Here is a 24,593-nt window from a genome sequence, read left to right as displayed (position 1 = left end):
TTTGAGGATGACTTCCCCATTTGTTTTGTAATGTTAGTAACCTTTTTATACACTGGTAAATAAAGTGTTAAGGCTGGATGTACTGGGATAAATTGTATTGAGGTATTGGGGAACAATTACATTGACTGGATTATAATTATTTTCGACGCGGGTGTGAGGTCGTATCGAAGGAATGTATTGTTTCTCCAGTATACTCGAGCGCCAGATTCTCTATTACTAACGTAGGAAAAGGTGCAAAGATGCTGCATCATTCGACTGGAAGAGTAATGTTTGACATTCTTTCCAATTTGTGCATGGTGTATATTGGCTGTATGGATGTCTGCGTTTACAAAACGTGTAAATTTTCACAGCTTTTCGATTTGGAATCCCTTGCCCAAACTCGACCCAAAAGTCCTTTGACTTTGAGACTGGTTGACGTACGAGAACCTCGATACTTTCTTGGGCTGAAAAAAGAAAAGTTTTAAAATTACCTCATAATGTATGTTTTTATTTTGCAGGACTTCGCGAGTAAACGTTATCAAAGCAACACCGAATGACTGAAACTGGCTGTAAAATGGCTTGGCTCTTAAGAGGGAACACATACGAGGATTTAGGCATGGCATGTTAAGTTGGTATAATATGCAATGCGAATTTAATTAAGGAATATAAGAGACCACTTTGATTTTGGACGCCGTTCTCTTTTATTCTTCTCTGCTAAACAAAACCAACTTTACATGCCACGCCTGAAGTCATCGTATGTGTGTTTTCCTTTTAGGCTGAGGTTCTTGGCTGTTTACGTTTCAAATGTCGCATCACAAAATTTGAAGTATTATTTATAGAAATGACGGACGTTACTGTTACTCAAAATCCATTTCAATTCTTTATTCCATCCGCAAAAGCCTATTTTGAAGGGAGTGAGAGAGCGATAGTGATGCTGCATTGCTTGCAAGTTTCGCTCACTCACTCCGCTTCCAATGTAACAGCCAATTTTGATTAACAGCCAAGGTGTCAGTGTCAATGAACAACTACGGGAATAGGCACTAAAAGCATATCCATATTGTATTACTATCTTGTAAAAAACTCTTATTGACCCCAAGGGTTTTTTACAAAATATATTACAAGTAAATAAGTTTCCTTACCTGCTATGAGCACTTCCAGGCGGTGTACTTATATCCGATAGTACATTGGTAGTTGGCCCCAGTGGGGTATTTGCATTAGCATTACTGCTTAAACATGCACCACTCAGCGGTGAACAGGCTCGCCGCTTGGATTTTCTAATGGAACGCTTGCGAAACATATCTCTGTGTAGAAAGATAGGAATACAGTTGACATGCCATATTTTGTATTAATAAACATTTATTTCATCGATTCCATTTTGTTTTTTATATAATTAGTCTTTTTACATTATTATGTGATGAGATTATTATTTTTAAATCATAATTGCACCTTAAAAATGTCTGTCAATATATCATTCGTTATAACGAAGGTAGGCTGTATATATAATATAATTGCAAGGAACTTGTTTTGAGCTGGGAGGGAACTAGCAAACAACTAGAGATAATATTTAACAGACTGTTTATCTATTACATATAAATGAGTCAAATGAAAAATAAAAATCCAATCACAAATTTGAATATTAAAAAATGTCAAATGAAAATGTTCAGTATTTGTAAGAATTTTGATACATAGTTCGCGATTTTACAATTCATTCGAAAGTTTATGATGAGAGCATATTCGTCGTACATAAACCCAATTTGCCAAGAAAGAGTATAGGTTTACACAAGGCACATACATAAGGTAGTCGCATCGGCGAATTACTACAACAAAGCAACTTTTTTGGTAACATTTGGTCTGTTCCCGTACTGCAAGAATCTACTACTTTTTACCACGACAACGAATTTTTCTTTGTGATATCGAAGAAAATAGTAAAATCGAGTAGATTCTTGCTGTACGGGAACATTCCAATTATATATCAAATTTTGTAAACAAGGCAAATAAAACTCATTTCGCCTTGACATTTAAAAATGTAGCAAAATGGATTCAACCAATCAGAACAAAATGTTTTTATGCCCTACACCTCTATGTTATAAGTATGTGTTGCCTCAAGAGTTTGTAGCTGCACGATATATTTATTCTAGATAGATATATTGATTCTAGAATCGTTCTAGTCATGTGTGTTCGTCCGTCCTTTATAATTTGAAATCTGATTATCACAACCCGAGTCAAATGTCGATTGAAAACAATTATCATCTGAAAACAAATTTTCTGTACCGGCATATTTCAATAATTTCCATTGTTAAATTCTGGAGATTTTGCATGTAGATTCGGTTCTTGTCTAAGACGACTTTTATTTGTTTTGGTATTGATTGGTTTACAGTAAAATTTGAAAAAGTCACGAAATTTTAATTTTATTTTCAAAAATTTATTTTATTTATGTATTTTAGGTGAATTAAAATTACAACAATTTGTTTTGACATTCAATGTTACAAACAACTGGGTCGATGCGACTACCTAATACATCTGCCTTCGGTTAAAGTGTAACAACGTTGCCAACGAGGCGTACAAAAATATTCAACTTCCCCACTATGGCGAAACGTAGTGTACGGCCGTATTACCAAAATACGTCGGGTCCATATCTCTCAGCAAACTAAACAAAATCGAGGAAAAACTTGAAAAATTATAAAATTTGTCCAATTACTTCATATTTTTTTTTGAAAAATTCATATTTTCTTCATATTCTGTTTCTTATTTCAGGGTTCATGCATACGATTTTATTCACCTCAAAAGTTAAATACATGTATTTCAATGAATGTTACCCATATACGCATTGCGTATAAAAATATAAAGTTGAAAATTTTCAACATTGACAAAGCGTATTTTGGATTTTTTGTTTTTTGAAAATAGAATTCCAGTCATTGAAAAATTTGTTTTTTTATACATGAGAAAATATTTTCATCCTTGCGTATTTGGGTAATACGGACGTTCAACAAACCCTATAAAGGTGAGAAGGTTGGTATTTTAATACGCAACGCACTGAATTTAGGTACGACGGGCCTCATGAAATGAAAAAACAAAAATACGTTCTGTCATAGTTGAATTTGTTCAACTTTGAAAATTCGTATGTCGACGTCAAGGTAGATATATAAGGGAGCAGCATCGGCGAATTGGGAACATGATATGTCAAAACGGCAAACAAAGCGAATTTTAATTAATTCGCTTTGACTTTTAATTCTTTTTTTGAAATCATTAAAATGAAAATCCGTATTTGTAAATGGAATAAAATGGCGGTGGAGTGATTTCAACTTGCACGCTGAAAATGTGTTTATAACGCCACGAAATGTTTGCCCTATACCCACCCTTTCGTATAAGGGATTGGTAGATTGGTGAATTGGCTGAATCAATCAGTCATGTGTGCCAGTTCATCATACTTCTGTCCGCAGTTATGAACCAATCGTCCTGATATTTCGCATTTAGGTTCGGTTCTGGTAAAACACAGCACCCATAGTTTATGGTAATGAAAGGTTTGGTTACTCTTGGGGACACAAGTATGACTCGAAATCCATAAAATGTTACATTTGAAGCGGACCTGGGCAACTAATAAGTATGGATGTTTTAATAATGGACACTAAACATGATATGTTAGATTTTGTGTGAATAATAACCAATACTTAATTTTATGACTCGGGGAATGTATGAATTTTAGGTAGGGCTGTAAGTGCTTAACTTGTTTTGTCAGAGCTGTCAGAGTATATTAGGGTATTCACTTCAAATGCAGTATTTTTCGGTTAATTCAGCCTACAATAAATTGGTTTGCACGCTTAATTGAACCACATGAAAATATTGCATACGAAAATACATGTACATTTCCTCGGATAATTAAACCTTGTTAATTGTTTTTCCCGCTTAATTGGTTCAAAATTCATGTCATCAAAAATAAATTTTCTCTTATTTTTCACCGGTTAATTGCATCATTATTGAAAAATAATTGCATTATTATTGAAAAATCATTTTTACATACATATTTGACATCATTCGTGAAAAACACTAGGTGGCATCTCTACTAATTGAAAACATACCGCTCATTTGCTGCAAGACAGGCATAATTCAAAAAACATGATTTTCGAGTTAATGTTGCACGATTGTTCGCTATAATAGACCTCATATTGTGTAAACAATTCATATGAATATCTCTTACACACTCTAATTGAGAAGGTGTAAAAGTTCCTCTGTCCCATATAAAGCCTTTTTGAGTTATGCCTGTCTTGCAGCAAATGAGCGATATGTTTATTGCTAAAGAAAAACCGCGAAAAAAGCGAAAGGTTTTGAAATTGTGTTTGACAATAACATTGGAAATGAAAACGAAACGTACTCTTACACTTAAAATGCGCATATGTGCAATTATGTGTGATTTCTGTAATTGAAATTCAATTAAGCGGGTATCGGATAAATGGGTAATCGGAAAATACTGTAATGTTTTCAATGAACCCATTCTATGTTGGTCCCAAAACGTACCGGAAAAAGGAACGAATTTTTAATTGTGCCATTATGCTTCGGTAATACAACAGTATGTTTATTTAGGGGATTCGTTTTATTAAATACACCTTGGTTCGACTCATTTTGCCTATAATATGTTGTTATATAGACCAAAATTGATTTTCTTTGGCATTGAAAGCGAAAGAAACATTTCTTTCCATGTACATACATATACAGGCTGTAGTTTTCCATATATACCAAGGAATATTATTACTTACCTAGACTTCTCGGGATTTTCCAATTTTAAACGAATTTGCGATAATAAGCCCACCAGTAATTCATCAACATTGTGATTGATTCCCACCGATGTCTCTATAAATTTGCAATCGTAGGCAGTTGCCATTGCTTTTCCTTCTGCAAATGACAACAACAAAACAAATATTTTATTAATCGTTGTTTTAATGGTTCTTCGACTTTAAAATAGATTTTTTTACAATACGAGCTATGCAATAGCTACCCACCGTCGGCGCTGACTGAACGGCTGCGTGCCAGATCGGCTTTATTAGCTACCAGAATCACGGCTTTTTGGGCAATATTTTGATTTGTCCATAAGATTTGCAAAATATGCTCAGCAACATTAAAGCTATCACGATCCGATGCTGAATATATAACACAATATCCATGTGGATCGTAGCAGGACAAACAATCATCGGGCTGTGTTTAAAAGAAATACGGATAAGTACAAACATATTTATGAAACCAAATCCATTTTCCGTTACCGTCATTTCAGCGTAGGGATGATCGATGAATATCAATTCCGATTCTTCTCCGCTTAATAATACTGATACCGACTTCTCACCAGAATCATCATCTGTATTTGAATAAGACATATAGAACAATTAAACGTAAATTTTAACATTCAACGGGACTATTCATAATGTGAATGAAAGTGGTAGCATGCGTCAGAAGAGCCATACTTTTTAACGTACATAGGAACTGGTAGAAGGCGGAACTGGTAGAATTTAATTTTACTTTTAATGTGAAACATAACGACGTAGTTATTTTAACCAAAGTCAAGCGTGACACAGCACAAATGAAACATTTTAAGAAATTGCATTCAATTGATGTTGATAAACACAGGTGCATCCAGGAATGTTTAACAATAACCTATTACAGAATATTAACATGTAATCACTGATATAAAATTATTTATGAGCTAAAAAATATTTATCGTCACCTCAAATGCAAACGGTCGTCCAGAAGATGTATTTGTTCTCTTAAGCCTATGGACCTAGCAAATTAGGTCCCTACTAGTTCGCTATAACAGTACTCGACTGTATATGTCAAGGTGTATGCATAATTACTATCTGGTGACACATTAACAAATAAGCAATGCAAAATATAAGTTGTGTCTGCTTACTGGATATTTACTAACAATTATTACCAAATGTTACTTTCTGTTTATTCCAACATCCAGTAAAAGAGAGCGAAATGAGGGACCTAGTTTGTCAATTCTATGCTGAGAACTTACTGACCTTACTTACTGGTAAATTCAGTTCGATTTAGCAATTGCAAATAAAAAAAAAAAATTATTTTCTGATGAAAAAAAAAACAAAATGAATTAAAAAATTAAAAGGCATTTTTTATGTTTCGGGAGAATCTTATAATTGGGGGTATTCATATTTATTGAGTCCAGTGGAAAAATTACGTGATATTTGAAATCATCAGATAGATATTTTTTACTAATACAAACATTCTGTATCGCCAATTAAGTGGGTGAAAACTTAGAGAGTCGCTCTCCTGCTCGTATACATGTAGCTGTGTGTTGTACTTTTTCCATCAAGTGCATTAGGTGGGGAATATATTAACATAGATGTAATTTTAATAGATATCTATATAATACGCAACATTCTTCATGCATATATATATACAGTGGCTCCATCGCATAATCGGACAAAAGGAGTATTTACTAAAACCAGAAGATTTTTGGAAGCAGGTAATTTGATGATAGATCATCTTAAAATGCATTTCTATTGATAGTTTTCATTATATTAAGGTTCTGTTTACTGACGAAAGCAAATTTAACTTGCACGGGTCAGATGGAAAGATGTATGTGTGGCGTAAGCCAAATGCTGAATTTAATCATAAGAATACAAAAGCCACTGTTAAGCACGGAGGAGGTTCTGTTATGGTTTGGGGCTGCATGTCGAGTGCGGGAGTAGGCAATTTGCATTTTATTGATGGTAAAATGGACAATTTTGTCTACCTCAACATTTTAAAACAAAATGTAAAGCAAAGTGCAGACAAATTGGGAATCGCGAACAACTTTGCCTTTTATCAAGACAACGATCCCAAGCACACATCAGGTGTTGCAAAGCTTTGGTTGATCCATAACTCCCCAAAACTTATACAAACACCAGCACAGAGCCCAGACCTTAACGTAATTGTGCATCTTTGGGAAGAATTAGCTAGGAGAGTGTATGGAAAAAAATTTAACTCCTTGGTACAGCTTAAGGTGGCTTTACTGGAATCGTGGAACTCCATAGAGCCGGAGGTATGCCAGAATTTGGTCAAATCAATACCGAAGCGTTTACAGGCCGTTCTGGACAACAAAGGATATGCAACTAAATATTAATTTTTCGATTTTTTTTATTTTTTTAACATTGATACTTTGCTTTGTCCGATTTTGCGTTGAACACAATAAATTGAGTTAATTTTGTTTTTCTGACGAAATTTACTGTTATCACTAGAAAAGTTGTTGTTTTTTTGTATTGTTCAGAAATATAAGTAAGTAATGTGTAAATAAAAGCGAAAAAAACTACACATTTAGACAATTTTTTTGAAATGTATAGCATTATTATATCTGGCAACCACTTGTCCGATTATTCGATGGAGCCACTGTATATGGAAGTGCCAACCATTTCTCGCAAACTAACAATTGCCGCTAGAAAACAAAAAAAGTTCTATAAAAATATTGTGTCGCTTTTACTTATTTTGGGTTAAGAGCTATGCTTACGTTTGATGACAAGGGGGAGGAGGAGATAAATAATTGCAATAAATCTGCTTACGTAATACTTGAACGGTCCCTTGGTGTATACAATTTCCTATAAATGTTCTATGGGATTGAGAACTGAGGATTGTGCAGGCCAACCCAATACCTGTACCTCAATGGATTTGCAACCTAGATGTGTGTTTTCAGTCATTATTCTCAATAAGTGGCTTATTCTCTTCATCCAATGGAGTTGAAATCCGTTATTGTTTTCGATTTTAATACCTCACTATTCTTTACTCTATACATTTTGCCAATCCGGCATTAAATATGCTGGTGCTCTTATGGAAATGGAAAAGGTTGTCGAACGAGTAATTCAAATGATAGCAGTACAATATACATACATAAATTTTACTTTATACATTCTTCGTGCAGAATTTCGATACGTAATAAGCGTGCCAAAAAAAAAAAAAAAAAATTGTTCGAAATCGTAATCAATGGGACAAATGTTTGAATGCATTATGTATGTACATGTGGATGCAAGCAGTTGAGGCTACTCAGAATAAATGGTGTATATTTTTATGAGCTTAGCTTCATTTTTTACCGTCAACTGGCTTTTCAATGTGTATCAGAATGTTACAATTGCCTGCTAGTCGTCCACAATGTGTAGATGGTGATTGTGTTGCTTGGATATGATGTAAAGTAGATTTCGGGATATTTAAAAAGGACAATTGTTATTGCGTTTAGGTTTAGAATTGAAAACAAAGACATAACAGACAGAAAAGTGTAACAGGGAGGAACTGAACAGACCTGCATATGTATGTGATTATAGATTTCAATTACGCTATGTTAGAGCAGTTTCAACGGTCGAATGAGTGAAGGAAATCAGGAAAGGATGGGTGAAGCGCAGCACATTTATGGCAAAGTGTGTGGTTTTCATCACTCTGGGTAGTTTAAAAAATTACTTGACTCGGTCGGAATGGTTGGAAATAAAATTGACCGTGATACGTTAAACTTGTTTAAAGATGAATTTTACAACATTGGTAAAAAGAAATTTACGACTTGTGGATGAATCAATATCAAAATCATACTCCCAACACGATTTTGAAAAGAAAAACTAGGAATTACCGAGGTTTTTATTTACTCATGAATATACGTAGAGGCAAACGTTTTCGCTTTTTCCGTCCTCCAATTGGCACATTCGTTAGACGGCTTTGGCGAAACCATGCGACAAGTGATTGCTCAAGCTCCACGAGGATAGACGGAGAGATGTGGTAGCGACTTGCCATGACAAATTCGATATTATTCACTGCATTAATGCTCACAAGCTTTATGCGACCGTTTTGTGGCATTCAAATTAAATTCACTGAGATGCAGAAAAATGCGATCAACGTTAGAACAATGAGAGCTGGAGAAAAAGACATAAAAACATGTTTTGCCACTTCAGTTTACCGTGAATGCCGTACGATGAGCACAAGAAACTCGCTTTTTCTCCAAAGAATGCGGCGTTCCCGCTACATCAAATGCACAAAACAAAACACTCGAAGTTTACGAATTATCGAGGTTTTCGAATATTGAAACATTTTACGAATTATCGAGGGGACCGAAATGTATGGAATTTTTACGAATTATCGCGATATCTTCAAGCGACTTGGATTTTGTTACGAATAAGCGGGGTTTACGAATTAGCGGGGTTAGGAATTATCAGGATTTTACTGTATTAGGTACACAATGTAATAGAATTGATCCATCGCAAATGTTTATACTGCTTGCTATCCCAGAGTTAGAGACACATTAATTCTCTGACAAAGGCCTATTCAATACAGGCAAATGCGCATATGGATTTGGAATTGAATATGTGCTGATACACACACCCGCCATTTAAGTGCACGTCCAATGATTATTCATTCGCATACCCATACGAATAACAAAGGCTTCGAAATGAGATTGGCTTTCAGAATCATCACAACATATGGAAACAATGAAACGGCCAAATTAATATAAACTATAAAAATGCAATGCTCATGATGAGTCCAAATGAAAACTTCTGTTGTACACTTACCGATGCTGGTATCGTAGGCATGTAGATATTCTGATGTCATAAATTGCGAAACAAGGGAACTTTTACCCACAGCTGGGCCACCCATCATGAGTACTCTGTAAGAAGAACACATTTTTATAAGTCGCATGGAATCGAATAGTCACTGCAAGGGCGAGGTTGTACCTGTAAGGCCCATTGCCAGGATTCGAAGTGCTACTTTCCCGGCTTGAGGCCAAACTATGTGTGGCGGAATTACGAGTTGATTGCGTTACTGGAGGGGGTGCGGTTAGATGTTCATTGCTAAAATTACAATAGTTTAAAGACACTGAAACGAGTGTCGACCCTTTGTGACGACTCACCTGGAATTCGAGCTGGCTACACTGTTGTTTGATCGACTGCGACGGCTCTTTAGTGAATCGCCACGATTTATTACACCTTTGCCTGTTATTGAGAAATGCCTTAGTCTGTAGTATTCCTCTTCGACGCCAGTGTTGGGCATTGACGCCACTCTATTCCACCGAAGGAAATTGCATTTTGTAAAGGACGAATAAGAAACGATTTATACACAATAAGTCTATGTATTAATATTGCCAAACGCTGGCCAATGTCATTGCCGAGCCTTGAAATACATACCTTGAACGTTGTTGCGGCAGGCACAATTGATTTGGCCTACCCGACGCCCGACTTCCCGGCGTTTTCACAGACTGTGAACGGCTGTGGTGTGGTGAGCCATATCTGAAGCAAATAAAGCGTTGCGGTTTCATAGACACTAATGTCCGACTTCAACGATAGTCTTACCTCATTTCAAAATCTCTCAACTCCTCGAGTGTTAGGGTATTGGTAACGTCCAACAGTTGTCTAATGTTGTCATCACGCTTTTGTTGTTGGTAATGTTGGCCTACGACGACCGGTGCCTGATTTAGTTGATGCGAGTTGCGTTTGCGTACGTTCACTGACGTAGCATTTTGTGGTTCCTTATCTTGTTCCACACTAATGAAATCGTTTTCGCTTTTTATCAATACGGTTTCAATTGTACTGTCTAAACTAAGCGATGGCTGCAAAGAACAAATAAAAACGGCATAATTTGAAATCGAATATTAGGTAGTTTCATGCAGTCATATGTTTCCAATTTTTTCATAAATTTACTTTTGGCAACATTCAGTTTTCACAATTTAAATGAAAACCCTTCCTTCGGAATGTATGGATAGTATGTGTTTAGTGGCAAAAATTGCTAAATTATTTGAGAATCCCTGCTTCTAAAACCTATAAATACAAGTTGTAAAACCTATAAAAGTTGTAACATCCAAATTTTACATCTAGAGAACAATGTGCAGCTTTAGAAAATATAAATTTTTAATTTATTGAAAATATGTCAAACGACATACACACAATTTAATGGAAATTTAATTGAAATTGATATATGACAAGGCCTGTATAACAACGTTACCTAAATTCCATGGCACTACCCATGGTACAATTATAAAAGGTAACAGCAAGTCCCAGCTGATTTGATTCCAACGTAATACTAGTGTCAATATGAATTTGACAAATTATGTTTTTAAAAATCACCCAACAGGAAAATTGGGAACGCATACAATTTGTAATTGTTCTTTATTAAATGTGCTCCCGTATTCAACTTACTCAATCTGCCTGCTGGGAAGTTTGAGGAAGCAAATCTTTCTTCAAGGAATAACTCGCTATTCCCTGCATTTTCATATGTGTTACACATATATATGGCAATGGCTCAATTATAGGAAAGATGTGGAAGCGATAGAAATATAAAATTGATAGATTTTCATTCATGTTTTTCAATTTTTATTTTGAGGATTCGAAAATATTTCATTTTCAAAATAAAAATAAATTGATGATAATTTGTTTGTTTACATTTTTCTGTCAAATGAGTTGACACTAGTAGAACTTACAACAACAAATTTCCATGTGGTTGTTGTATCGATTTTTGTACAACAACACTTGCTGTTAGCTTCTATTATTATACCATGGGTCGGACAGTAAGCACAGTAAGTTTGCTGTCAAATCAGGTTTTGAAACCTATACATATATACAAAAATATGTTAGACGTCAAAACGAAAATATTAATATTTTTTCAACATTCAATTCAATATCAATTTATATCGTCTTTGTGAAGCACATTTGGACCATGGTATAATTATTACAAGGTGTGTATTGTTTGAATACTATGTCAAATCCCAGTAGTTCGAGTAACTAGTTATGAACTAGATATTTTTCTAATTACCTGTAACTACCACTAGTTACCACTTCAATGCCCTAGACTGGTGAATTTAATATGGTTATGTCATTGGGGAAGTCAATATTTAGTTATATTCCTAGTTATATATAGCAAATTGAAAATATAAAAGTTATTTTGAATACATATTTTTTATTTATTTCATAATTATGTTGTACAATATATATTTCGGCATAATAATATCTGATTTTTCACACCACCATTTTTCTATTTCTTTTGTCTCTCGACTGTTTTTCGCATCTGTCCTCTATGAAATATTGAAGCATCTGAAATAGAAAATTACAAAATATTTCTAAAGATATGGGTCTGTTAAGTAGAAGCTTTTGGAGAATTTTTACCTATGTATTTCAAACTTTTATTTGTTCCCCCAATCTGTTGGATGACATCTATTGAAAATCTGTACAATAATTTTGTTTACAAAAATTACGTATGTATTTATTGTGTCGCAAAACCAGAACTTACCTTAGATTCAACAAATGCATTTTAGATTCTTAAATTTTTATTTAAACGGCACTTCATCTTCAACATCGTGAATATTGATTGCTTATATTTTTGTATAAAACACACATTTTTATTAAACATTTGCTTTCACAATTCAAAAAATTATAAAGTCTAAAGAAAATGACAATTGTTTTTTTTTTTCTGTTTTGCTTTTTTCGATTCATTACTTTTCGCATTACCAGTAACTACATAAATAGAAACGTTTTCAATCAACAAATGAAGTCAATAGTATATTTTGTGTTCCATTTTTGGGTATAAAGTAACTAGATAACATAGTAACTAGTTATATAAGTATACATAAGCAGACCATTGATATTTATTGAACAACTGGGATAAATTCAAAATATATTGAAATATATTCAAGTTTAATTGAAATGAAAATTATATTTTTAACACGCTCTTCGGGAAGTAATTACTTTGTTATGGATGAAACAAACATTTGATGGTATCCCTACTGGATTTTGGGAAGAAATCATAACCTTTCATTCATTTTTCGCGTTTTAGTTTTGATTTGGACAATTTCAGAGTTTAAAAAGGAGTTTCAAGTAAATTATTCTACAAATTATGAATTGTGTTGTGTTTTGGATGTGTTTTTCTTTCTTCATTCATTCTTGCAGTACATATGACGTGTTCATATGTATGACACACGCAGTTATGGTCCCTACTACCGTACTGCTAAGGCCGATGAACCCTTGTGCACGGGTGGGATTTAAAAGTGTGTAGTAAGTAGACTCGTCAATCTATCAAATGTCATTTTAACCTTCACAAAAATGACCCAGTTGTTCAATAAATATCAAACTACTGGGAATGCATGAAGAAATTTTCACCACTAATAAATGTTTTTTTTTTATATAAAAACAACAAACTGGAATTAAGCCTGATTATTTTGCAAAAACAGAATTAAAATGGTACCCAAATTACCCACCAACACTTGTGAAGTTGTAGACGCATGTATGCTCAAACTGTTTGGATTATTGCTTTAACTAGCAATACCAACAACAACGTTATGTGCATTCGTCGCAAAGTGATGACACCAACGAACTTCACAGTGAGGTGGTATCGCTGGTAACGGAAGTACACACAGAAAAAAAGCGAATGTAAAATCAACATTTTGCAATTTTGATTTTACATTCGCTTTCGCATCAAATGTAGAAAAAAGTTTTAAAATGTTTACGTTAAAATAAAAATACAAAACAAAAAAAAAAAAAAAAAAAACAGCTATAATCTAATGTTAGTACAAGACCATCGCCGACTTTATCCTTATCAACATCATTTGCTAATTCTAAGTAGTCTAAGGTAAACTTTTAAAACATACATCTCATCTACATCTATTCCATATTAATGATGACAACATATATATATATATATATATATATATATATGAAATAAATATATGTAAACTTAATAAAAGCTTAAATTTTACAAATGAAAATAATAAATAAGTAACCAAAATATACATAACATTTCGACATGAATAAATATATAATAAATATATTTCAACATGAAATTCCCAGTGGTTTTAATTCGGGTTTCATATCATTTCAACATGTCTTCATGTTATTTTAATATGATTTCATAATTAATTCAACATTAAATTCGTATTAATCCAACATGAATTCTTGTTATTTTAACTTTTAAAAATGTTAATGTTAATTATTTCAAAATGATAATCACATTGATTCAACTAGAACAACACAGTTACATTAACATGATTTCGTGTTATTTTTAGAAAAAAAAATGTTATTTTAATTTTACTGTTAAATCGTGTTGAAACAACATGAAACGATAATGAAACAAAATCATTATGAAAATGTCATACATTCCCAACTAATCCCAAATTACCCGCCAACACGACTGAAAATCAAAATATTTTTTTTTGAAAATGAAACCCTTTTAATCTGCTGAAGAATAATTATTTTCAAAGTTGCCACCAAATAATTTGTGTACGAAAATGATGGTATAATTATTAGAAAGTAGCACACAGCTACCAACTGATAACAATTTTATATATATATATATATATATATATATGGGAAATTACAAAAATCTTTTAAATTCCTTGAAACTGAGGTTTGCAAGGTTATAAATCGCGAAATATGAACATAAAAATAAAATTTAAATTCATTTCTATAAAATGAAGTGTTCTTGTCAAAATCTTAAAATAAATAATTAGATGCGTGGAAGCTGTGATGGTGGTAATGTAAATGTAAAATGGGTGAAAATGTGTTGAAGCCAAAGAGTTTTTTTGTGTTCCTTCCTGATTTGTGGCTAAACTACACAACGCACGCACATGTGATCAGTGACTAAGTTGCAGAATACCCCATGGACAATATGGTTCTAATGTATGAATTTTCGATATAATCACTGCATCCACCTAAAATGAATGCTAACATTTTGAAGACGGATTTTCGGTGTTTTTTGAATTTTTCTTCAAATTAGGACGCGCATCCAGATAATGGACTAAACTGATTATAGGATTGTAGAACTCGTAATTTTGGTTTGTTTGGTGTATATCTCATGAATGTGCTCACCGTAGCTTATTTGCAATTGGATTCCAAAGACGAAAATTTGGTGCGTAAATTTGTATAAAAAACCTATTTTTTGAGTCCTAATATAAGAAAGTAGATTAAAATTTTCGTGGAACCCCGCGTGATTTTAGTTTTTTTACGTGCCGGATCTAATAAGCCCATCCATGTTCAATTCCGCCCAATAAAACAGCGGATATAGGTACCTTGAATGTGGCAAAAACTGTAAAAACTTATTTTGACAAATTCGCGTATATAATCGCGGATTCCTTCGAATTGATTTCACATACATTCATTCTTGTGTTATCATATTCGCGAATCTGTGTGAAAATAGGTCAAAAATATATCGGCACGCGAATAATATACGTATTTGATCAAAAATCGATTGTGGAGGCACATCCGCGGTTCTTAACCGATCCTTTTAAAATAGGTGTCCTTTTGTGTATTTTCATAGGAGATTACTGAAATCGAATGCGCATAAAAATCGTATGCACGTTGCGCCATTTTTAGTCATTTTTGCGGGTTTTGAATAGTAAAGTGCTTCGAGCGGCACACTTTGGCCGCTTAATGAAACCTCGAAAAATGCATAATTATTGGAAGAGATTGATTCTGTTTATACGAAAACCGCATGCGCATCAACTGATTTCAACTAATACGCGTGCTTTTCAATATTGATCATTTTTATGAATTGTAAGTGCAATATATTTAGTCACTTTTAATGACAAAACTCTTATTAGATGAATTCACCGATATTTAACAATCATCTAAAAGAATTTGCAGAAGAAAGCGTCGTATATTTCAGAAGATTATGGCAAAATAGTATCCTCTTAACCATACTAAAAAATCGAAATTTCAAAAAAAAAAAAAAAAAAATTGATTTTTGTAATTTCCCACATATATATATATATATATAATATATATATATATATATATATTTAGTGGGGAATGTATGGCATTGTCCGCCGAGGGGTAAGGCAGGCGCCAACGAAACGAACTTCGCATTGGGGCGGTATCGCTGGTAACGTAAGAACTTCGAATCGTCACAAGAGACATTTGGGTTTGAAAGGTTTTTTGTAAAGAAGCTATTAATAGCTTCTGGGGAGAATATCCTAACAAAAAACTAAGGGAACTGATGAGGATCAGTGGCGAGATCCGAAACTATAGTCTTCCCTGCCTTACCCCTCGGCGGACAATGCCATACATTCCCCACTAATAAATAGTTGTTTTTTATAAAAACAACAAACTGTGATTAAGCCTGACTATTTTGCAAAAATAAAATAAAACTCACATCTTCATAACAATATATATATATATATATATATATATATATCTAAAACTCACATCTTCATAACAATTTGCAGCCTTAGAAAATAATCATTTTTAATTTTTTATGGAATTTATTTTTTATTTTATTTGAAATTGATGTATGAGTTACATATTAAAAAGGCTTGTCATTATCCATTTCTAAAATGAGACTACCTTGAATAATCATGCCATGCACGTTCGTCTGGAAGTAATTACTTTGTTATGGTTGAACAGGTGGTTGACAGGATATACATATCCTTATGCAATAACGGATTTTATATTTATAGATAACATTATTTGTCCTGCCTTGACATTTTCTCATTCAAATCTTTCAATAAGGACAGAGGAAAGTAAAATAATAAAAAGAAATGCACTATATAGAGTATGTCTTTATATAAATATAAGAAAACCATATATTATTATTTATTACAATTGGTCTGTTCCAGTACTTTTTTAATAGTAAATCTAGTAAAAGGTTGAAATGTTTACCTTTTACTAGATTTACTATTAAAAAAGTACTGGAACAGACCAATTATAATAAATACTAATATATGGTTTTCTTATATTTATATAAAGACATACTCTATATAGTCCATTTCTTCTTATTATTTTACTTTCCTCTGCTCTCAGAGTACAAAATAATTTGAAAAGTTCCAGTACTTTTTTAATAGTAAATCTAGTAAAAGGTTGAAATGTTTCCCTTTTACTAGATTTACTATTAAAAAAGTACTGGAACAGACCAATTGTAATAAATACTAATATATGATTTTCTTATATTTATATAAAGACATACTCTATATAGTCCATTTCTTCTTATTATTTTACTTTCCTCTGCTCTCAGAGTACAATATAATTTGAAAAGTTCGGGAACGCAAATCTAGTAAATATACCAAAATTAGATGGCAATACTTCAAAATCAACATAACAGTCAATCAAAAGAAGGCATTCCTGTTTACCATTTTTACTCGACCAAATTTCTCGAGTAAAAAGTTTACAAAGAGAACGCAATTTTGTTTTGCGCTCTCTTAAATTTGAGTCAATGCTTTACCAGTTTTGTGGGTTGAGGAACGATTTTCGAGTAAAAAGTTGCAAAACATGTAACATGAGTAGAATCTTTTAGGTTCTGATACGGAACTAATATTTTCAAATGTGTCATTCGCCGTACGTAAATGGTTACGATTTTAAATACAAATTTTATTTGAAAATGGCGAAATCATTGGGGTTGCCATCACCAATTAAGCAAATGAGACCACCTTCAATAATTAATTATATCATGAATCTGGCATTTCGAATGATATACGCATGACGTAATTATTCAAGGTAATCTTATTTGAGAAATTCATAGTAAGATTTAACTATGGATGTTACAACTTATATATATATATATATAGAAAGCTGAACATGTCATTTAAATATTGAAATCTGAATGTTGTCAAATGTAAATTTATGAAAAAAATTAAACCTATGACTGCCTATGACCTTGTACAAAAAATAAACAAAATTCTTTAAAAGCAGTTTTTACAACACAATGCATTTTTAAAAATATAATTGGGTTTAAACTTTTTTAAAATACAATCTTTTTCCGATTGTCGTGTACGTAGTTCCCAATTATATGGTTTTGGTTATATGTAGAAATATATCCATTTTTAAACAAAGCAAAGGGATTTCATTTAAGCCTCGACAAATTAAACAAAATATATTTTCTAAAGCTGCACATTGCTCTCAAGATTTAACCATGGTTGTTACAACTTATATTTGTAAGTTTTAGAAGCAGAAAACTTCAAAATATTTATAAATATAAATGATTTAGCAATTTTCGCCACAGAACACATGATATGCGAACATTTCAAAGGTAGGCACTTTCATTTAGTTTGTTGGTATAATAAGTTTTGTGGCAAACCTGTTGCAATCCATACAAGTCTGTACTGTCCTTTGTGGTTGACAGCAAGGCTAACCTCCTTTTATTCGAATTATTACATCTTGGAATTATTTACTTATGTATATATTTTTTTTTGAAATTTTGCACAAAATGTTTTGTAATTTTATTTTTCGAAGAGGAAGAATCTATCTCTAATTCTCGCGACAGAACTAACAGAGTAATCATTACTGGAGAAGTACGCAGACAAAACGTATATATTTGATTGCAGCGATTCGCAAATTTTTCAAAAATTCCTATAAATTCTCTTAAAATTAAAATTCGAATGATTTTGTGCGTAGGGTTGTCATAAAATGTTTATCTTGGGTAAATACTCATCAGAATGTGATACAGGGATACTAGGTTGTAAAAAATGCATAACCCTAATATATTTATTCAACATACTTTTATAAATTCTGTTTTGTGGCGCATTTATTTTAAGTCTCAATGACCTCGCCCTTGTCATACGAAAGTATATTTATATGCCGGGGTTTTTTTACTCAACATAACCCTAGGCATATGTCTGCATTCACTTACCTTTTTTCTAAAGGAAATTTTTTTACATATGATTTTATATAACGTCGTCATAGTAGATTATAGTGATTCACTCACGATGCCTTTTACATTTATAAATTCAAAATTTGTTTATGTTTTGGTGTTTTTTTTTGGATTTGTTGACGTTTTTTTGTTTGGACAATAAACACTTCAATGCTAATTCAAATACTATCGATGTTGATATACCGCAAACAATTCCCACAGATAAATTTTCTTCGTACTTTTTCCAATTTATTTATTTTCTGATTTTAATATTTTTTTATATTTGTTGTTGTTTTTTTTTTTTTTTGTTAAATATATATTTTTGCCAAACGGTTGGGCATGTGTGCCTTGAACCACGTATCGTAAACAAATAATAAGAGATCGCAGAACGGCTGCCACTTTTATATGAATTACATTTTGGCCTGATTGTGCGAAGAAAAGATCTTCGCCATTGGGATGAACGAAACGGCCTGGCGAGAGAGAACGGTCAGGGGATTTTTTTCGTGGAAAATAGTCTATAGTGACAACATTCGTTATAAACATTTTCCAAAAATACACCATTTACAAGTGAAATTTCCAACGAGCCACCAGAGATTGGGATATTCTCTTTTGTCTCTCAATATAGTATTCGAAGTACCAACGATTCGAGACAACTTGGATGTGTTAATTATATTTTCATTCTATTTGACACTTTACTATCTATAGTCCCGGCCCACACATGGGTAATTTCATGAAATAAATTACATCGAATTAGGCATTCGTAGATACCGTTCCTCAGTACAATCAAGTGTAGTAATCGATCTATGAACTCACAAATTCATATAATTTATTTCGTGAACTTTCTTCAGTGTAGACCCGGACAGAGTACACAGTCACATAACGGTCCAGCCTAAGCTATTTAAATCGCTGTGTACTATGGCTCTGTTGTACATGTGGTTAAATTATTGTCATATTTACGTTATTATTTGCTACGCTTTCTCGAACAGAATTGGACCAGATTTCCTCAACGAATGCCCATACATGTCTTACACAGAACCGACCAATCCAGTGTACAATTCAGTACCCATTCGAAGGAATGTATTTTTTCCTATGAATTTCGAGCAGAACTGGACCAGATTCCCTTTAATAAGACATATACAAGTATCGCGCATAACCAACCAATCCAGTGCACAATTCAGTCCCACTCTTTGGAAATTATATTTTCCAATTAATTTCAGTTTCGTGTTGTTTTCACTCTTTTTTATGGGGACGTGAAAGTAATTCCCCGTTTCCTTTTAATGTAGACATGGTATGTGTACATGGGTGTGATTGTAGCAGCGTGTGGTCGATTTTAATTTAGATGCACTTGTGTGTGTGTGTGTACATATGTAGCAGTTGAGATTTAGGAATCGATCTATAATAGTATACTTACTTGTTGTACTACAATTGTGGCCCGTGGTGGCTGCGGACATACAGCAGTAGTTTCCAAAGGATTGGCTGTCACATTTATGGGCCCGCCAGTTGTGTGGGTTGTTGCAACGTGAATAGCACCATTATTGGGGCAAGGCAAGGCAGATTTAGCGTTGTATTGGCAGTCACCCAAAAAGTCGTGCGCTGCTGGATTGCCAGAGGCAGCACTTTCGATTTCCTCAATGGCTGGGATGACAACATTCGTTTTATTTTTAAACGATATCTTTCGCGAGTGCATTGGCGGAATTTTCTCCGCAAAGAAGTCTACTCGCACATTGGGGAGGGGTGGTGTAGTGCTGCGTGAATGACTCGGACTGCTGTTAGCTGGTGAGAGGCATTCATTGTTGCTGTTGTTCGGCAAATTCTTCAAATTGCTGGCGTTGGGACTGGGTGGTTTTATGGCGAGGTTTGAAATGGACCCATGTTTGGGTGCCATTTGTTCGAATTTCGAGGCTATATCTTCGAACTTTCTCAGTTCTATGTGGGAGTTGGGTGAATGGTGGACGTGGGTGGGAGAACTGTTAATCGATTTTGGACAGAAAGCATCCGATTTGGGTACATATTTTTGTGCGATGGAATCTGAACGCAAACGTTTGGAGTTCTTGCGGGATATTTGTTTTTGTTCCGTTTTCGACAGGAGAGTATATTGTTGATAGAAATCGGCAGGATTGGTGGTGGTATCGCAGCGCTTAGTTCGCTCATACACGGAACTATTTTCCGCTTCGTCGGTGTCGCTGGTGGTTGTTGACGAGCTTGAATTTTCATTGACGGCAAAACATTCGCGCTGAATGCGCTCATAGTCCAGTGCCTCCCTGTCAAAGGGGAACATAATGTTGTCCTTGTATCGCTCACTGCCGCCGGAAGACGAACTAGAGGAATATTTGCGTTGTGCCTGCGAGGTTGGAGAGAGTTGCTTTCGTATGGGCATATTCGAGTTGTCGAAAAAATGGCTGTCTTTAATGGTGGGCGGAGCTGAATTCACTTTCGAAGTTGCAGACGAAGGTGAACGACGTCTCTCACGCTTCGGACTAGTTCTTTGCGGGGCAATGGTTGCGCGGGCTGCATAACGATTGGGCTCCCTGGTAGTCGTCTCGTCCCTCGGCTTTCTTGCTGTTTCGTCGAAATTAGTATGTTCGTCATAGAAGTGGCCCACACACGTTTGCATCTCATATGAGTCATTTTCCAATCCTTGTTTGCTGTGTTTTTGTTGGTATTTTCTGTGTTGCGGACAGCTTCCTTCGTCTTGGAATGTAAACAAAGTACGTGACTTGTCACTGCAACGAGCGGATTTGGGCGACCGAGGCTGGTCAAATGTGAAGTGTTTGCCCTCACTCGATGGTGGTGGCGCCGTACTGGGCAATCTCGGCTTATCTGTCTTCGTGGCACTTGACGACATTGTAGCATTCTTTCGGCATGACGCTAATAATGGTGTTGTAGATGCAACGTCGCCTGTCAATATCGAAAGGCACGACTCTTGGCTCTGATAACAAAGATACGACAACAAATAATAATCGGTTTCTCAAACTTTGTGCAGGGGAATTTGTCAAACTTATTTCGTCCGTCCCGAAGAAAAATAAGTGGCAGAACGTCATTCCCCAAAACTTACCTCCTCAGTACTATCTCGAAGGATTACATCAGGCCTCGAGTATGACGAACAGCTTGTCAACTCAAATTCCGTAATTTCTTGCTCGGAGTCAATCTGTATAGCAGTGAGCAGGGGTTCTTCTAATGAACTGAATATTGGTTCACTTTGGCCTGAATTGTCACCTGCAAAGAAACAAAAGTCAGTGAGATCTTATGACAATCATTGCTGACCGAAAGGGACTCGGGAATTACATGCTCGCTACTCACTAGACACAACACACTCATAAGTGGTATACGAACATACATTACCTAAATCTAAAGAATCGCATGTTTCAGAGGTATCGGTCTGCGTAACGTTGGTAACCATTGTCGAAGCTGAATCCGTTGATGTGTTTATAATAGCGTCGGACATCGAGGCAGTGGACGATCCCATAACTACAACCTGGTGTGTCCGGTGTTTGTCGGCAATGGAATGGAATATTATTTAAACTTAGTACAGAATGTGTGAATGGAAAATGCAGAGTGGCGGCGCTACTAACCTTGGGTACAGTTTTACTATTGGACGTTGTTTGGCTGCTATGAGTGACAGGGGTTCCCTCCATCGATGCATGGTATAGGAGGGTCGTGTTGCTGACCGCAGAATTGTTCGTTAATTTGTTGCTTGTAGTTGCGGAAGATTTTGCGCTGGTTTTCGCTTTGGAGCTGCGACCACTTTTAAAGTAGAAACGACGTAAAGCCGTAGCGGACGAGGAGGTGGAGTTATATACGCCGTCATTGTCAGAGCTGCTAGAACCACCCGAATACAACTCACCAGTGCCATTTTGTCTTACGGCCGTGGGCCGAACTTCCGTAGTCTCCGACACTGAAGTGGACATGTGTTGCTCCTTTTGTGTCGAGAATGTAGATTCCACAGAGCTGTTGGCCGTGGACTTTTGTCGACAGTTTGGGGAGCACTTCAGTACCGATCCCTGGCCAGTTGCTGTTGGGCTTCGCAAAGTCAGAGCCATAACTGCGGCTGACCTTGTGCTGGTATATGAAGTGGGAATGCTAGTTTTCGGCGTGCCCTTGTGTTTGCTAACTACAGTTTTTGTTGGGGAAACACTTTTAAAACACTGGAAGTGGGTGGGGGAGGTATTGGCGGGAAGGCCAGCATCTGGAATGATTCGAGTTTATATAACATGCTTCAATCAATAGGCAACATTTTGTACATAACCCAAATGCTAATAAACTACTACAGAATGCATGGCCCATAACATGGATGCATATCGATGTATTTTTCTGAGAACCAATATGTATATACACACAAATAAAATCTAAACACGTATATATGTACATACGTCTGCTTGATGTGTGACTTACCGTTTCCATTGCGAGTCGGTGCTATCGGCAGCGTTTGAGTTGAGTCGCCTGATACTCTTGAACAGGGAGAGTTTTTACCGCTCTAAAAGAGAGAAGTTGAGATATTTATTGTATATTAATTTTAAGTACCATATATATATATATACACTAAAAGATAGCCATGCCATATGGAGATTATTCCCCTATCATATATATTATTATTTTTTTATTTTTTGTAAATGCTTTAACCCTACGGTCAATAACCAAAAAAGTATACGTAGATCAATAACCGTGGTACATTTGTACCCATCCAAAGATAGCTCGGTAACTCATTAAAAAATTGGACTATCTTGAGGTTTTTTGTTTTAAATGAGTCTATGCGGATCTGGTCTAGATGTAGGAACTCAAAATTATATATTCATTAAAATAATATATATTTAAATCCATGCTTAAATGATAATCAATCTAAAACAATAATAGTAAATTCATTATAGCTTTCGAATGAGTTAAGCTTTTTTAGTTATTTTTTTTATTGGAATCTTATTTAGGTGTTCCCCAACGCCTCTGCAAATTTTTGTGGCCGTAGACAACATGCGGCCATCAGGGCGACTCGTGAAAGTCAGAAACTACCTTGGTTTTCCTTTGGTATATAGGGACTAAAATAATTATTATTGCCAATTATTCACATTTTATGAGATTTGAGATTGTGATTGGCGCATTTTTAACATTATTTAATACTTTAAAACGTTATTTAATGATAGTTAATATATGTAGGCCAATTTAGGATTGTAATAAATCAGACTAATTAGATTATAGAAAAAGTTTCAGGTCCAATATGAAGAATAATTGGAAAATTACGGACAATAATCGTTGTTTTTGTCCCTGTATACCAAAGGAAAACCAAGGTAGTTTCTGACTTCCACGAGTCGCCCTGATGGCCCTATGTTGTCTAGGGTCACAAATATTTGCAGAGGGGTTGAGGAACACCTAAATAAGATCCCAATAAAAAAAAAATAACTAAAAAAGCTTAACCCATTCGAAAGCTATAACGAATTTACTATGATTGTTTTAGATAGATTATCATTTAAGCATGGATTTAAATATATATTATTTTAATGTATGTATAATTTTGAGTTCCTACATCCAAACCAGATCCCTATAGACTAATTTAAAACAAAAAACCTAACGATAATCCAATTGTTTAATGAGTTACCGAGCTATCTCTGGATGGGTACAAATGTACCACGGTTATTGATCTACGTAGGTAATAACTTTAAAAAATTGTAAAAATTATATATATGGAAAATATTTATATCTCCATTATTAAAAATTTTACAGCATTTTTATTCAAAAAAAGGTACAAATGTACCCGGTTATTGACCGTAGGGTTAAAAGAGTTATGTTAATTGTAAGCTCCGGGGCGATGTTACGACTGCTAACTTGCCGATCAACATAGATCATTTCTCCAATTTTATCGATGCATCTTCAACATCTACTGCGAAATGTCACCCTTCCAACGAGCATAAATCTGAAATTGTTTGATCGGCACTATATCCTGGTACGACTTCAGTAAAATATATTTAATTCCTATTGTCTACATATGTATATACATATGTATATGGGCAATATTGCCAATTTTTTAACACTCCATTTTCAAAAAATCAGCTTTTTTGTTTTTGTGGCACATCAAC

The 24,593-nt window shown here is 34.5% G+C and overlaps 2 protein-coding genes across 3 annotated transcripts; both read right to left on the bottom strand.

Moving 5' to 3' along the window:
- Nucleotides 1–312: 312 nt before the first annotated feature.
- On the bottom strand, nt 313–18,582 carry LOC133337005 (uncharacterized). 2 transcript variants are annotated; one of them, XM_061545269.1, is made up of 12 exons: nt 18,532–18,582; nt 10,281–10,537; nt 10,116–10,217; nt 9,842–9,991; nt 9,666–9,782; nt 9,498–9,598; nt 8,046–8,087; nt 5,232–5,323; nt 4,974–5,166; nt 4,731–4,866; nt 1,119–1,280; nt 313–443 (listed from the first exon to the last, which is right to left on the bottom strand). In XM_061545269.1, exons 1-12 carry the CDS (start codon nt 18,580–18,582, stop codon nt 326–328), a joined length of 1,521 nt encoding a protein of 506 aa, XP_061401253.1. In that variant the 3' UTR covers nt 313–325. The 2 variants fall into 2 exon arrangements, with proteins under 2 accessions (XP_061401253.1, XP_061401254.1); XM_061545270.1 differs by lacking the exon at nt 8,046–8,087 and having other exon boundaries at nt 319–443; nt 9,504–9,598.
- A 1,342-nt stretch (nt 18,583–19,924) lies between these two features.
- On the bottom strand, nt 19,925–24,363 carry LOC133337039 (mucin-2-like). The gene is made up of 6 exons (XM_061545303.1): nt 24,343–24,363; nt 22,924–23,005; nt 22,104–22,717; nt 21,874–22,006; nt 21,587–21,747; nt 19,925–21,460 (listed from the first exon to the last, which is right to left on the bottom strand). Exons 1-6 carry the CDS (start codon nt 24,361–24,363, stop codon nt 19,925–19,927), a joined length of 2,547 nt encoding a protein of 848 aa, XP_061401287.1.
- Nucleotides 24,364–24,593: the final 230 nt, after the last annotated feature.

Source organism: Musca vetustissima, unplaced genomic scaffold (assembly GCF_032173495.1).
Source record: "Musca vetustissima isolate MV318-11 ecotype Yass unplaced genomic scaffold, APGP_CSIRO_Mvet_v1 utg6013, whole genome shotgun sequence".
NCBI classification, from domain to species: domain Eukaryota; kingdom Metazoa; phylum Arthropoda; class Insecta; order Diptera; family Muscidae; genus Musca; species Musca vetustissima.
The sequence above is the reverse complement of the archived record's forward strand: the minus strand, read 5'-3'. Positions and strand labels throughout refer to the sequence as shown.